At 44.1% G+C, this 16,030-nt stretch overlaps 1 protein-coding gene across 1 annotated transcript in view; it reads left to right on the top strand.

Annotated features, from left to right (window-relative positions):
- The first annotated feature begins 11,544 nt into the window (after positions 1–11,544).
- Positions 11,545–16,030, top strand: part of LOC148361447 (voltage-dependent T-type calcium channel subunit alpha-1H-like) — a 161,558-nt gene continuing 157,072 nt past the window's right edge. The window contains exon 1 of the mRNA XM_088342125.1: positions 11,545–11,893. Coding sequence (XP_088198251.1) covers positions 11,873–11,893 — 21 coding nt within the window. The 5' untranslated portion in view covers positions 11,545–11,872. The remainder of the gene's footprint in view (positions 11,894–16,030) is intronic.

Raw genomic sequence — 16,030 nt, 5'->3', positions numbered from 1 at the left:
GTGTACATCAAGTCAAGTCAAGTCATGTTCATTTGTATAGCCCTTAGTCACAAAGAGTCTCAAAGGGCTGCACAGACCACATATTCATGCAAACCACTGACTATTATGACACCATCTCCTGATCTAAAACCTAAATGAGGGAAAATAATACACAGATATTGTCAACATAAAATATAGTTTATTCATATGCTACAGAATAAAAGTGTTTTTTAATCTTAGATTTAAACATTTCCACTTGCAGATCGAATCTCAGGGGCAAGAGCATTCCATAGCACATAGTTTATTTTAGTGCTAGCATTGGATATAGTAGTTGGGATGTTAGTTTCTCCAAATGGGATCCAGTGAGATTTTCCCGGAGCCCCCAAGACGCTATACGAAAATGTACGCGGAAAATGCCGCCTGTCCATCTTAGTGAATATATCATTGACTTGACGCTTGTAGTTTTTGTTAAGGGGACGGTGTCTATAATTTTACATATCGCTGTATTGTGTTGTGCAACCAATATTGAGCGCTACAAAGCGCAAGGAAAAATACAAACTACAAAGTGACCAATTCACCATTTTTCTTCGATTTTTTTTTCCAACCCTTTCGGAAAGGTTTTGAGTTTTGGGTACCCAAAGCCAACAAGATGGCTGAAAATTATATCAGCTCCCTCAAAGTGAAGGTTATGTTATGTCAAATAAATACACATTTTGATCATTTGTATATTTTTGCTTATCATTTAAACACATATTGCTTTTTTTTTTAAAATCAATTATTGTTTTTTTTACCATTAGGAGGCGCTAAATAATAACACTGTCCCTTCAATCTCAGGCTTGTGCATTTATTGTTAGTGAACTTGTGTGTTCTGGGTTGACATGGACATGTTTTTTACTTTAACATGGATTTATTACATATTAACTTGGAGTTATCGTGGATTAAGATATCCTAATTATCTTTAGATGTCCCAAACCGACACGGATTTACTAGTTAAGTCATCTTAAACCACCCTGACGCTACTGTAATTGAATGAATTCATTATAAAGCAACGTGGGTGTGCTGTAAATTCATATCCATCCATTCTTGAGCACTTATATTCATGATGTAACCAAATAGTACCATAAATTAAAGGCACAGTTTGTATTATTTGACCACTAGATGTTGCTGTACTGGTCAACTGAAAACAAGTGCAAGAAAGCGCAAGGAATAATACAAACTACGGAGACTCAAAGTGAGCAAAACGCACCATTTTACATCTCATTTTTGACCGGTATTTTTGAGGTTTTTAGATACCCGTAGCAGCAGGATGACGGACAGTTATATTAGGTCCCTTCTGCTCATGTTCCAAGAACAAATGCCAATTTTTCAAAATGCATTGTTAAATTAAAGTTCATGTATGCTATATAAATCCTGATTTATTTTGTATGTAGCGTATAGGCTTCGAAACAGTGGAAACAATTTTTTTGAAATATTTACACCGTAGTACCTTAGGCCTCTGGTGTGTCTTTAGCTAAGTTTTGTGTCAAGGCACCTCCATTAAATACCAAGAAAATCTGTTTTCATGTACAAGCAGATCAGGAGCTACACGTGCTCATACTACTCTTTGGCACTCCCTAGTGGTTTCCTGATGTTTTTTTAACAAACCACAGCCCCAACAACCTCGCTCAAGTAGAATGCCCAGCAACGCCAAGCCATTATGGTTGTATGATTTAGAAATAGTTCTTCTTTGAGGAATTCAGTTTTATTTACCACTGAGAGGGGATCAGTATTAAACACTATCCCTTTAACTTGAAAGTGCAATAAATCTCTTGTAAGTGAATGTTTTTTTTTTTACAGAATTCCTCAAAAACTTCATAAATTAAGTACAAAACTGCACTAAAACTCACGAAACTTAACACTCAGGACCGCCCTTGAGCTTGTATTTTGTCCATTTTTGGTGTTACATTGTGTTGTAATGATATAATTGTGCGTGGTTTGTGCAGCTGTCCGTCAAAGGCAAAGCAGGGTCGATCCGGATCGACGAACTTTGACCCCTCACACATCTGCGCGGGTCACCGCGTTCCGACAGATGTTCGACCAGGATTTGTCCTCATGGGTTCCACGAAATGTAGATGCTCGGATGCTAAGCTAAATGCTAATGATGATACTTTGATGCATTTCTTGCACTCGAAAACTATCTATGGTTAACTTGACAAAGGTTGATGGCAAGTTGAATTCCCTCAGTGTTTTGAAGCCAAAGCACACTTTCTCATTAAAAACACTGTCCAGTGTTAATCAGAAATGTTAAAAGAAAAATAAATGGCGGCAACAGTTTTATCTTAAAAAACAATGTTGCCTGAATGGACAGTGCACAGGTTTTCTTATCATTTGTGTCCGCTGTGGCTCAGGTGGTTCATTTAGTTAATACGTTTGGATTTTCCGATGATCTTTCAGTGGAACAAATATTTTTCTACTGCATTCTAATTTTCTATGGGGAGGAAGGGAAATAAAAATGAAATTATGCTTCCATTTTTTACTTTATTTGATATATTTTATTATCTTTTGGGATGGCTTGCCTCACTGTTAGCTCCCTAAAACTATGACTTTTCTATTCTTTAGGGCTGAAGTGTGTGCCAAATCAGATTTTTTGGGCTCACTATCGCCCTCTGCCATGAGGCAAGAGAATTGTGTGCCTCATTCTGCATCTGCAGACGCTCAGCGCAGTAACAAGTTACATAATATACCGTTAATAATATTCACAAAAGAATGAAAACCATTCAGCGATTTTGAAAAACAAAATCCAAAATTTGTTGAGTTAAAAAGAAAGAACTTTAACACTGAGTAAATGCAACCATCTTATTTTGATATTTCCATAATAGCACTTGAGGGTATGCCTCTGCCTACTGGCCCCTATAGAGATTTTCTGGTAAATTAGATTTCTCTTTAATTGAAGTTAGAACAATTCTGTTGGCATACTGTCAACTTATACGTTTTCCCTGTATTTTATGTTTTTTAATCAATTAGGATTGTGTAATAAATAAATAAATAAATGAATGACTAAATGAAATAATAAATAAATAAATAAATATATACAAATAGGGCAGCACGGCGGCGCAGTAGTTAGCGCGTGTGCGGCACAGTTCTAAGGTCTTGGGAACCTCCTGTGTGGGTTCAAATCCAGTTACCGGACCTACTGTGCGGAGTTTGTATGTTCTCCCCGTGCTTGTGTGGGTTTCCTCCAGGCACTCCGGTTTCCTCCCACATTCCAAAGACATGCATTTCAAGTGGATTGGCCGGTCCAAATTGTCCCTAGGTGTGAATGGGCGAGCGAGGTGTCTGTCCCTGTGTGCCCTGCGATTGGCTGGCAACCAGTTCAGGGTGTCCCCTGCCCACTGCCAGATGATTGCTGGGATGGGCTCCAGCACCCCCGCGACCCTACTGAGGATAAGCGGTGCAGCTAATGAGATGGGATGGGATATATATAAATATATTCATACACAAATATATATATATATATATATATATATATATATATATATATATATATATATATATATAGTTGCTATGTATAATAAGCAACACTTAATTTACTGCAAGTGGGGAAAGATCTAATAAAGGTGCTGAAACAATTGTGTTGTTTACTTGGTAAATAAATTTGTTTAAACCAATTATCTTTGGGTTTTTTTTCTACATAGTTTCCTTTGCTGTGAGTAAATAGGTGCTGCGTTGTGTTTGTAAGCTTTCCCAGTTCACATCATGGATTACGGATCCCTCAATTGCCAGGGTTGTCACGTCACCACTGAGGATGCAACTCTGGACAGCTTTCTCCACTGCCGACAGTTCCTGGCCTGAGTTTTGGTTGTGTCAAAGACGGCATCAATCTATTCTTTAAAGGTGGTGTGTCATGATTGCCCTATTTGGAACCTCTGTGGCAGCTTGATTGGCGCCAACAGCCCGGACAAGCTGATTGGTGGCCACACCCTTCTTAAGCTCCGACTTCAGTTCAAACTTTGTTAGATCGTTGCGAGCTGTTGTGTTTCACTCAGTGAGTGTTATCGTCCGACTTCGTTCCTGTTAAAACTTGTTTCCTGCCTGATTCACGTTTTTTGACCCGTGTCCGAACCTGACTACGCCTGTTTTGCCTGCCGCCTGCCTACGACCACTATTACGAACTTTACATCGCCTCTGATCTCCAGCCCTGGTCAAACGACTTGCCATTCCCGCCTGTCTTCTTCCGACACGGAAGTGTCACTCCCGCCTTGCTCATTCCCGCTCTCCGCCAGTCTTCGGATCAAGCAATCAAGCAAGCCTTACTCTCACCCTCTTTCAATAAAATCTGAGAAACGCATGCAATTGAGTCCTGTGTCTGTTCTGGTCTGTGACATGGTGTCCGGATTTTTGACATTTTCTTTTTCGCTGACGCCATCTTCTGGCTTACGTTATCATTGCAGTCTCCGTGGCGCGTACAAGTATGGTGGTTTTCTTAGACGCCCTTGATTTAACTCTTCATTTTTTTATTTTTTGGGGGTTGGGGTTTGCATTTGGACTGTTTTTAAACCAGTCCTTTCTTACTTTCACTATTTTCATGCTACACTAACTGTCACGGTCGCCTTGGTGACCAGTCTGCCCCGCCCCCTGGGCAACAGCTGAAAGCATTTCCACTAATGGTGGGTCTGTATTTAAGGCTGCATGGTGGGCTCTGCGGTGGCGGGTTCATTACTACTCATTATTCACAATCCCGGTCTGTTATGCTTTGTCCTGTTTTAGTCTGTTATGCCTTGTCCTGTTGAGTTCGTGCCGGAGGAACTCTGTATTGTTCTGTTTTGCCTCGGAGTATTGGGCGACTTTTATTTTATTAAATAGAACCTATGGATCGTCAACGCATTTGAGTTCTCCCTTCATGCCTCCTGCCTCCGTTCTGGTCCGGTCACCTTCCACGCCACCACGCCAATCCGTGACAGAATGAACCCGCCAACAAATAGAACTCAGCGAACGATCCCAGCGCGACTTGGGGAGCTGGAGAGCGCAGTTCGGCAGGCGCCTACTGAGTTGGCCTTCCCTGCCCGTTCGAACCACGGCCCCGCCCGTCGTGGCCCTTGCTGTGCCTCGAATGGGGTCCCAGGAAGAATTGACGCCTGCCTGCCCGACTCCCGTGCCGATTGCCTGCTATTCCCTCTCCCCTGCGTGCAAGTCCGACTCCGACTCCCAAGCCTGCCTGTTCGACTCCCAAGCCTGCCTGTTCGACTCCCAAGCCTGCCTGTTCGACTCCCAAGCCTGCCTGTTCGACTCCCAAGCCTGCCTGTTCGACTCCCAAGCCTGCCTGTTCGACTCCCAAGCCTGCCTGTTCGACTCCCAAGCCTGCCTGTTCGACTCCCAAGCCTGCCTGTTCGACTCCCAAGCCTGCCTGTTCGACTCCCATGCCTGCCTGTTCGACTCCCATGCCTGCCTGTTCGACTCCCATGCCTGCCTGTTCGACTCCCATGCCTGCCTTGAGTCTCCCTGTACTGATTTTGTTCAGTCTTTCCTGTCCTGTCTTGTCTGTTCTGAATCTGTTCCCCCCTGAGTCTGACTCTTCTGAATCTGATCCCCCCCTGAGTCTGACTCTTCTGAACCTGAACCCCCTGAGTCTGACTCTTCTGAACCTGAACCCCCTGAGTCTGACTCTTCTGAATCTGACCCCCCTGAGTCTGACTCTTCTGAATCTGACCCCCCTGAGTCTGACTCTTCTGAATCTGACCCCCCTGAGTGCGACTCTTCTGCATCGGCCTGACCTGAGTGTGACTCTTCTGCATCGGCCTGACCTGAGTGCGACTCTTCTGCATCGGCCTGTCCTGAGTGCGACTCTTCTGCATCGGCCTGTCCTGAGTGCGACTCTTCTGCATCGGCCTGTCCTGAGTGCGACTCTTCTGCATCGGCCTGTCCTGAGTGCGACTCTTCTGCATCGGCCTGTCCTGTTTACCTGTTCTGATTTTGCCTGTCCTGTTTACCTGTTCTGATTCTGCTCTGATTTTGCCTGTCCTGTTCTCGTCGGTTCTGCCTGTCTGTTATCCCCTGTCCAGCTTGCCCGCCGGACCCCCCCCTGCCGAGCGCCGATTCCGATCCGCCCGACGCAGATGGCGCCTGCCTCTCCCCGTTCCTGCGTGTTCGGAGGAGGGAGCGGGGTTGCCCCAATCGTGAGCGTCGAACCATTCCGGGGCGTGAGGTTGTAATTTTTTCTTTTTTGGGACCTCGGGAGCTGTCCCTTAAGAGGGGGGCTCTGTCACGGTCGCCTTGGTGACCAGTCTGCCCCGCCCCCTGGGCAACAGCTGAAAGCATTTCCACTAATGGTGGGTCTGTATTTAAGGCTGCATGGTGGGCTCTGCGGTTGCGGGTTCATTACTACTCATTCTTCACAGTCCCGGTCTGTTATGCCTTGTCCTGTTTAGTCTGTTATGCCTTGTCCTGTTTTAGTCTGTTATGCCTTGTCCTGTTGAGTTCGTGCCGGAGGAACTCTGTATTGTTCTGTTTTGCCTCGGAGTATTGGGCGACTTTTATTTTATTAAATAAAACCTATGGATCGTCAACGCATTTGAGTTCTCCCTTCATGCCTCCTGCCTCCGTTCTGGTCCGGTCACCTTCCACGTCACCACGCCAATCCGTGACACTAACAGAAACATGTTAACATGATCATTGAATCACTGCCTCCCTCCTCTATCCTTTTCCTGCTTTTCAATGTGCCGTGAGTCCCGAATTGCTCTGAAAAAAGTAAGATAAAAGCAGATAGGCGTGGTGGAAAAATGAGTAAATAAAGTCTCTTTGAACTCAGTTGGATATTGTGTAACACATACGTAATAGAGAAAATATTCTAGTTTGAACTTTTTAAGGACACTTCAAATGACACACACCACTTTTAACATTAGATGCAATGGGAATAGATCCCAGGTTGCATGGTGAGAGAGCTGAATCCAAACCACTGGGGACTGTAACCATCAACTACAGGAGCAATTGGCTGAGGTTTTAATATTTACTTGACTAACGAGATAGCTTATTTTTAAACATGGACGAAAGATGTACAGAAGTATGTTAACACGATTGAGGACAAGTGCGAAGGAGCTTTTTTCGCTGTGTTTGTGATGAGATCAGAAAGGGTCTGACAGGTTTTTGCGTTGAGCGCTCTTGAACTGCCATACAATATACTCAATATTCATAAAGAAGCAACCCCCCAAATACACAAGCCTCTGAAATACCAAAATTTAAAGTTAGACATCCATCTATCCATGGTCTGCACCGCTTATCCTCAGTAGGGTTGTGGGAGTGCTGGAGCCCATCCCACCTATCTTCAGGCAGTGGACACCCTAAACTGGTTGCCAGCCAGTCTCAAGGCACACAGAGACAGACATCTTGTCCGGTGGGAGCATTCCAAAACAGTGGATCGAAGGTTCCCAATGAATTTACTATCAGATCCTTTGAGATTACATTAGATTTTTTTCCAATTTAAGCAAAAAGACTATATTGTGTCGCCACATTTCAAAGATAGGTGGTCCTGAGGGCTTCCAAAAAAGTAGTATATCAAAAAAGTAAAAGGCTAAAATGTCATCCTTAATAATAGTTGTCGAACGATCGTCGGGGACCTGCCAAAGATGGCTTTTTTACGAAAATATTGAAATAATCCCCAAAAAACGATCTCCTGTCTCAATCCAGTCTGTCCTGCCCTGTCCGGTATCTTGCTCGTGTATCCAGTATCCGGTATCCGGTATCAATCCCGTCTGTCCCGTCCTGTCTGGTATCTTGCTCCAGTATCCGGTATCGATCCCGTCCGTCGCGTCCTGTACGGTATCTTGCTTATAAATCGTATCGTATCTGTAGAGCACCTTAAATTGCATAAGGGCTTGAACGCTAGTGGGGGAATTAACGGCTATGATCATGTGATTGTTTTTAAATTAATTAACAAATAATTGTTATAAAGATTTAAATATATGATAATTCGTTTACATGATTGATAGAAAAAGCACCTACACTTATTGTGGGGAGAGGTCTCTTATAAGCCTTTGGGTTCAACCTGTAATCCTGTTTTACTTTTCAGGTGATTTGTTCATTCTGTGATGTGATGTTTGTTGCAACATAATAGCAAAAAATAAGTACAGCAAATAAAATAAGTATTTGAGCACCCTGATATTTTGCTATTCCTCCCACTTAGAAATCATGGAGGGGTATCACACAAATAAATTGTTAAAAAATCATGCATTGAGATTTTTTTTTTTTTGTACTCCTCATTGATCTGCTACCTTATCGTGGTGGAGGAGTTTGTGTGTCCCAATGATCCTAGAAGCTATGTTGTCGGGGGCTTTAAGCCCCTGGTAGGGTTACCCATGGCAAACAGGCTCAAGGTGAGTGGCCAGACAAAACGCAGATCAGAAGACCCCTCATGACGACAAAAAACATTGGTCCTCAACTTCCCTCGCCCGGACGCGGGTTACCGGGGCCCCCTTCTGGAGCCAGGCCAGGAGGGGAGGGTCCTTGGCGCGATGATCCCCGGCTGCAGAAACTGGGTTTTGGGACAAGCAACGTTACTTCTCTGGCAGGGAAGGAGCCCGAGTTGGTGTGTGAGGTTGAGAAATTCCGACTAGATATAGTCGGACTCACCTCCACGCACGGCTTGGGCTCTGGTACCAGTCGTCTCAAGAGGGGTTGAACTCTCTTCCATTTTGGAGTTGCCCGTGGTGAGAGGCGCAGAGACAGTGTGGGCATTTTAGTTGCTCTACGGCTCGGCGCCTATACGTTGGGGTTCACCCCAGTAGACGAGAGGGTAGCCTCCCTCCGCTTTCGGGTGGGGGGACGGGTCCTAACTGTTGTTTGTGCTTATGCACCAAATAAGAGTTCAGAGTACTGTACCCACCCTCCTTGGAGACCTTAGAGGGTGTGCTTGAGAGCGCGCCCCCTGGGGACTCCCTCGTACTGCTGGGAGACTTCAATGCTCACGAGGTCAATGACAGTGAGACCTGGAAGGGCGTGATTGGGAAGAACGGCCCTGTTGACTTGAAGCCGAGTTTGTCCATAACGAACACCATGTTCAGACATAAGGTGTCCATATGTGCACTTGGCACCAGGATACCCTAGGCCGTGCTTCGATGATCGACTTTGTCGTCGTTTCATCGGACCTGCGGCCGCATGTTCTGGACACTCGGGTGAAGAGAGGGAGGGAGCTGTCAACTGATCACCACCTGGTGGTGAGTTGGCTTTGATGGTGGGGTAAGATGCCGGTCCGACCCGGCAGGCCCAAGCGTGTTGTGAGGGTCTGTTGGGAACGGCTGGCAGAATCTCCTGTCAGAAGAAGCTTCAATTCACACCTCCGGCAGAACTTTGGCCATGTCCTGAGGGAGGCGGAGGACATTGAGTCCGAGTGGACCATGTTCCGCGCCTCCATTGTCGAAGCGGCTGATCGGAGCTGTGGCTGTATGGTAGTCGCTGCCTGCCGCTGCGGCAACCCTCAGACCCATTGGTGGTCACCGGCGGTGAGGGATGTGGTCAAGCTGAAGAAAGAGTCTTATCGGGCCTTCCTGGCCTGTGGTACTCTGGAAGCAGCTGGCAGGTATCGGCTGGCCTAGCGGAATGCGGCTTCGGCGGTTACCGAGGCAAAAACTCGGGCATGAGAGGAGTTTGGCGAGGCCATGGAGGCCGACTTCTGAACGGCTTCGAGGAAATTCTGGTCCACCATCCGGCGTCTTAGGGGGGGAAGCGGTGTGCCATCGACACTGTGTATAGTGCCGATGGGGCGCTGCTGACCTAGACCCGGGACGTTGTGAATCGGTGGGCGGAGTACTTCAAAGACCTCCTCAATCCCACCGACACGTCTTCCTCTGGGGAAGCAGAGCTGGAGGACTCTGAGTTGGGCTCTCGCATCTCTGGGGTTGAAGTCACCGAGGTGGTCAAAAAGCTCCTCGGTGGCAGGGCCCCGGGGGTCGCCCGGAGTTCATTTAGGCTCTGGATGTTGTGGGTGTGTCATGGTTGACAAGCCTCTGTAACAACGCGTGGACATCGGGGACAGTGCCTCTGGACTGGCAGACTGGGGTGGCGGTTCCCCTCTTTAAGAAGGGGGACCGGAGAGTGTTTTCCAACTACAGGGGAATCAAACATCTCAGCCTCCCTGGTAAGGTCTATTAAGGGGTACTGGAGAGGAGGGTCCGCCAGGAGGTCGAATCTCGGATTCAGGAGGAACAGCGTGGTGTTCGTCCTGGCCGTGGAACACTGGACCAGCTCTACACACTCTGCAGGGTCTTTGAGTTTGCCTGTCATGTGATTTGTAGACTTGGAGATGGCATTCGACCGTGTTCATCGGGAGGCTCTGTGGGGGGTGCTTCGGGAGTATGGGGTCTTATCCTGGCTGTATGCCCGGTGCCAGAGTCTGGTCCGCATTGCCGGCAGTAATTCGGATTTGTTCCCGGTGAGGGTTGGACTCTGCCAGGTGTGCCCTTTGTCACCGATTCTGTTAATAACTTTTATGGACAGAATTTCTAGGCGCAGCCTTGGTGGGGATGGAGTCCGGTTTGGGGGGACCTCAGCATTGCGTCACTGCTTTTTGCAGATGAGGTGGTGCTGTTGGCTTCCTCAGGCCGTGTTCTTTAGCTCTCGTTGGAGCGATTTGCAGCCGAGTGTGAAGCGGCCGGGATGAGGATCAGCACCTCCAAGTCCGAGACCACGGTACTCAGTCGGAAAAGGGTGGCATGCTCCCTCTGGGTTGGGGATGAGATCTTAGCCCAAGTGGAGGAGTTCAAGTAACTTGGGGTCTTGTTCACGAGTGAGGGTAGGATGGAAGGGGAGATCGACAGACGGGTCGGTGCAGCATCTGCCGTCATTCGGACCATTTACCGGTCCGTCGTGGTGAAGAGGGAGCTGAGCTGAAAGGCAAAGCTCTCGATCTACCGGTCGATTTACATTCCTACCCTCACCTACGGTCATGAACTTTGGGTTATGACCGAAAGAACACGATCGCGGATACAAGTAGCCGAAATGAGTTTCCTCCGTAGGGTGTCTGGGTTTTCCCTTAGAGATAAGGCTAGAAGCTCAGTCATCCGGGAGGGACTCTGTGTAGAACCACTTGTCTTCCGCATTGAGAGGAGCCAGTTGAGGTGGCTCGGCATCTGATAAGGATGTCTCCTGGACGCCGCTCTCGGGAGGTATTCTGGGCTTGTCCCACCGGCAGGAGGCCCCGGGGGCGACCCAGGCTGGAGAGACTATGTCTCTCGGCTGGCTTGGGAACGCCTCGGGATCCGGTCGGATGAGCTGGAGGAGGTGGCTGGGGATAGGGACGTCTGGGCTTCCCTTTCAGGCTGCTGCCCCCGCGACCCGACCCCGGATAAGCGGAAGATAATGGATGGATGGATGGAGATTTTTGTATTTTTCTTTTTAGTTTATCTCTCTCACAGTGCACATGCACCTATGAATAAAATTTCAGACCCCTCCATGAAATAGCAAAATAGCAGGGTGTTCAAATACCTAATTTCTTTACTGTATATACGAGAAAAAAAGCAGTGTTCTTACCGGAAGTATTCAGAGGATACTCTTATTTTGAAGCTGGGCGCTCCAGTATTTCCGACACTGTCTTGCTCGTTCTCGTTCTCTCTCCCGCTTCTCCGCCCCCCACCCCGATGTCGGTGAACTCCTCTACCTGACACCAGAAGGCTTCCGGCGGCTGAGGGGGCAAGCAAGCAAGCGGGGGTCGCTTGGTCTTTTACAACTTTACTGCCCCCCCACGCCCCCCATTTTATAACGCCCCCAAACCCCTCTCCCTTAATAAAAACAACAAGTTAATGGACTTAATTTCCTCCCAAATTGAATATTTTTCCATGTTTCGGTCTGGGCACGAGTGAAGTGTGGCTTAATGGATCATCCAGGCTCCCGGGGGAGCTCCGGCCGCGCGGCCGACCCGCAGTGACCGATGGACGGACGCTGCTCCCCGGTAAGCCCCGGCAACAACTTTTCGGTCTAATCGGTCGACTTTTTCTTGACGCGTTTCACAATTTCTTTGTGTTTACCAGGCTTGGATTTCGCTCTTTGTTTGAAAAGAAAAACGTGACCAAACTGTTTTTGATTTACGCAATTAATTTTTATTTTTTTTGCAATGTCGATGTGAGCATTCATTGTGTTTGCTGACTGCAGTGGATTAATTTGTAAGTAAAATGGCATTAAGCGGTGCTTTCATTCGTAATAATATACTTTTAGTACTGCTCTTGCCATAGAAAATGATCACACATGCACACAAATTGGTTTGTTTTAGTTTTTTTTGTTTTAGGTTTTTTAAAACTGTATATTTTTGCACTTTTTGTTTAAAAAACGGATTTAAGGTCAGCAAATGCGAATTGTGAATTGACGTTGTCATTGCTGTAGCCTGGTTATAGTTGAATAAATATGGTGTTTTTTATCAGGGCAATCTAAAATAAAGTCTGTATGATCATTATTGTACATTACCTGCAACTATTACTTTTTGTAAAAATTAAGATTTTGCTAATCTGAATCCAACACAATTTAGTATTTTGACAAATTCATACACATAGAAGACATCTTGAATAGGCGTTTCGTTCTAGCAGTTGTCAAATTTTAAAGGGACAGTGTGTATTATTTGACCAGGAGTTGCTGTGTTGGGGTGTGCAAAGGGAAACAAGTGCAAAAAGCACAAAGGAGAATAAAAACTACAGATACTCAATTGACAAAAAAGCACAAATTTTCTTTTCGGTTTTGTCTTTCAAAAGATTTTTGGTTTTTGGGAGTACTCTAAGCTGCAAAGTCAAGTCAGCTTCCGCTTGTCTCATTATATGTAAAAGCAGGAAAAAAGAAAAGGAAATTCCTCACAAGTACTTCTAAAAATGCACGTATTTTTGTTTATCTTGTAGTATTGTTTTCCAACAGTTTTACTACTGGAAGGCACAAAAATATACACATGGTCCCTTTAAGAGAACATTGTTTACTAGAATTCAATGAAAATTGTAAATTGATATTGATTTGTCTTAACTTCGTCTGGATTAATTTTAAATCAGCAGACAGTTCATACAGTTAAATGTTGAGTTTAAAAATAAACAAACATTTGTTTTTCATAATTTAACGGAATGATACAATGTAATATTATATCATATAATGTTATATCATATAATCTCATCACTGCAGTTTCACAAATACAAATTTCCATTTTCATCACATTTGTTGCAATTTTTTTAGTGAAAACATCCCAGTTGTGGTAAGAATATCAACAAAACAATTGAAATGAGTCTTTTGAGAATAGCAGTGGCAATGTTTAATTGTAATGATTGCAAATGAACACAGCTTTAATCAGAGGTGGGTAATAACTAGTTACATGTACTCCGTTACATTTGCTTGAGTAATTTTTGAGACATTTTGTAATTCTAGGAGTATTTTAAAATTATTATCCTTTTTTTTACTCGAGTAGGTTTGTGAATACGAAAAGATACGCTTACTCTGCTACATTGGGCTACATTGAAGCCGTTACTTAAATCCCTTCCATATAAGTAACCGTTTCTCTGTCTCTGCTAAGGCGCATTATTTATTTATTTGTTTCTTTTATTTCGATTTGAGCAGTGACCCAAACAACCAACAGGTGGCACTTATGAGCACGGTTAGGAACGTTTTTTATTTTAACTTTATTGCCGGACAGTGGCTTGTTAGGTATGTTTTAATTTCACATCCATCGGGGCGGCAGTGGCTCAGGAGGTAGAGCGCTCGTCTTCGGATCAAGAGATCGCAGTTCGAATCCCGGTTCCTCCGTGTTACATGTCGAAGTGTCCTTGGGTAAGACACTGAACCCCTAATACCCTCAATAAGCAGGTTAGCGCCTTACATGGCTGCACGGCCGCTATTGGGAAATGTGAAGCACAATGTAAAGCGCTTTGACTTGACTTGAAAAGCGCTAAATAAATGCAGATCATTTCATTTCATCCCTCTAGAAATGTATTTATTCACGTATTTTTTTGAATCATTTATTTAGAGAACTTATTTAAATTAAGTGGAATTTATTTTAAATAATTTATTCTTTTATTTTTCGTATGGAATCATTGTATGTATTTATCCATCTAGTGTTTTACTTATTCATTTAAATACATTCATAATTTGAGTGTAGAACAAGAGCAAAAGCCATAAAGTTTGTATTGGAACAAACATATGACAGCCACAAGTGATGCAATGTATATCGTCATACTTTCTGGATTCATGGCTAATCAAATGCAATATTGCAGGCCTTTATTTATTTTAGTATTGCCGATTATGGCTTCAGGTGACCAAGTAACGTCACCCTCGTCAGGAGATCGTATTAGTTTCAGGAGCGAGCAGCAGCAAGTCAACTGCAGGAGAGAGAGTGGGAAAGGTGAGAGGAGAGAGAGTGGGAAAGGTGAGATGGCACAACATTCATTTGGACAGGTAACTTAAAATTAGTTTTACCTGGTTATATCAGTATTATTTTCCCCCCATTTTATTAACACTCCACTTATTGAAACATGAATATTTTGTTTGTTTGTTTGTTTGTACATGATTCAATTGTTTGTTTGTTTGTACATGATTCAAATTGAATCTTTTCTTCCGGCGCCGTCACGAATGGCAGCCACTCCAGCAGCTCCCGTGTTATTTTCGATTGTTCTCGATTGTTCTCAGCTCAGGGATGCTGCTGGAAATGTGAATTTCCCTTCGGGGATGAACAAAGTATCTATCTATCTATCTATCTATCTATCTATCTATTGTACAATGTGATACTCAAAATTTCAGATTTTTTTTTTCTCAAGTGATGTAGGATCTGGTAAGAGTATTTTCACTTGCGCTGGTGGTTAAGGGATCCATGAACCGTGAACTGTATGCGCACTGTACATAGCTGTAGCCTCATATATACTGTACACATATATATTATATTTAAAATTATGTTTCATGAGAATTCATTGTGAATTAGCATTTTAACATATGTGACATAACCCTTCAAATAAAATTACTCTAGGTAAATATTTAATGTGCATCATAGTCTATAAAATGTTAATGCAGAAAAAAAACGTTTTTTTCCTTCAAGCAGAATCCACCAATGAGTAGATGAGCGGAAAGTGCCCGTTTTTTTTTTTTAAAGTCTGTGACAGCTTCAATACAGCTTCCAGTTCAGAGCATTTCGGGTCAAATACAAAATTTCCTGCTGAAGGGAGGGCTGCAGTGGCACCACGTTTTTCACAAAGGCCTGCAGTTACGTTTTTGGCCACTAGTGGCACTCATGAGTTAAAAGGTGATGAGCACCTTTGACTTCATCGTATTTTTCATGGATTTGTCACGTCTTAAATGGATAGTGTGTATTATTCAGTGCATCCTCCCTTCATTTCTAAAGAAAAAGGAACCTGCATATGAATTTGCACTAAAAATACTTGAAGGCTGAGAAATGTGCGTTTATTTTACAAATCTTACAAATCTTGCCTTGAGGGAGCGGACATAATTATCCGCCATCTAGCTGCTACGGGTCAAGGTAGATTTTTCATAGGTGAAGAGTCTGAAGACTATTTTCTGGTGAATCAAGCTCTTGTAAATGGACAGGCTTTTATCTCGCTCATTAGTACACCTAAATGGGAATGCAGTTTTGTCAAAAGTAGATAGATAGATAGATAGATAGATAGATACTTTATTCATCCCCGAAGGGAAATTCACTTTTCCAGCAGCATCCCTAAGCTGAGAACAATCGAAAATAACTGAGAACAATCGAAAATAACACGGGAGCTGCTGGAGTGGCTGCCATTCGTGACGGCGCCGGAGAAACGATTCAATTTGAATCATGTACAAACAAACAAACAATTGAATCATGTACAAGAAACGATTCAATCTGAATCATGTACAAACAAACAAACAATTGAATCATGTAGAACAAACAAACAAAATATTTATGTTTCAATAAGTGGAGTGTTAATAAAATGGGGGGAAAATAATTTCTGATACTGATATAACCAGGTAAAACTAATTTTAAGTTACCTGTCCAAATGAATGTTGTGACTGACCAGAATCGTAGAGTGAATTTGCAACAATTGAATTCACATGGAATCAAATTTGGATGTCATCAAATAGTTATGTTTAT

Source organism: Urocampus carinirostris, chromosome 8, assembly GCF_059441175.1.
Source record: "Urocampus carinirostris isolate Australia breed hairy pipefish chromosome 8, RoL_Ucar_1.0, whole genome shotgun sequence".
Lineage (NCBI taxonomy): Eukaryota > Metazoa > Chordata > Actinopteri > Syngnathiformes > Syngnathidae > Urocampus > Urocampus carinirostris.
The sequence above is the reverse complement of the archived record's forward strand: the minus strand, read 5'-3'. Positions and strand labels throughout refer to the sequence as shown.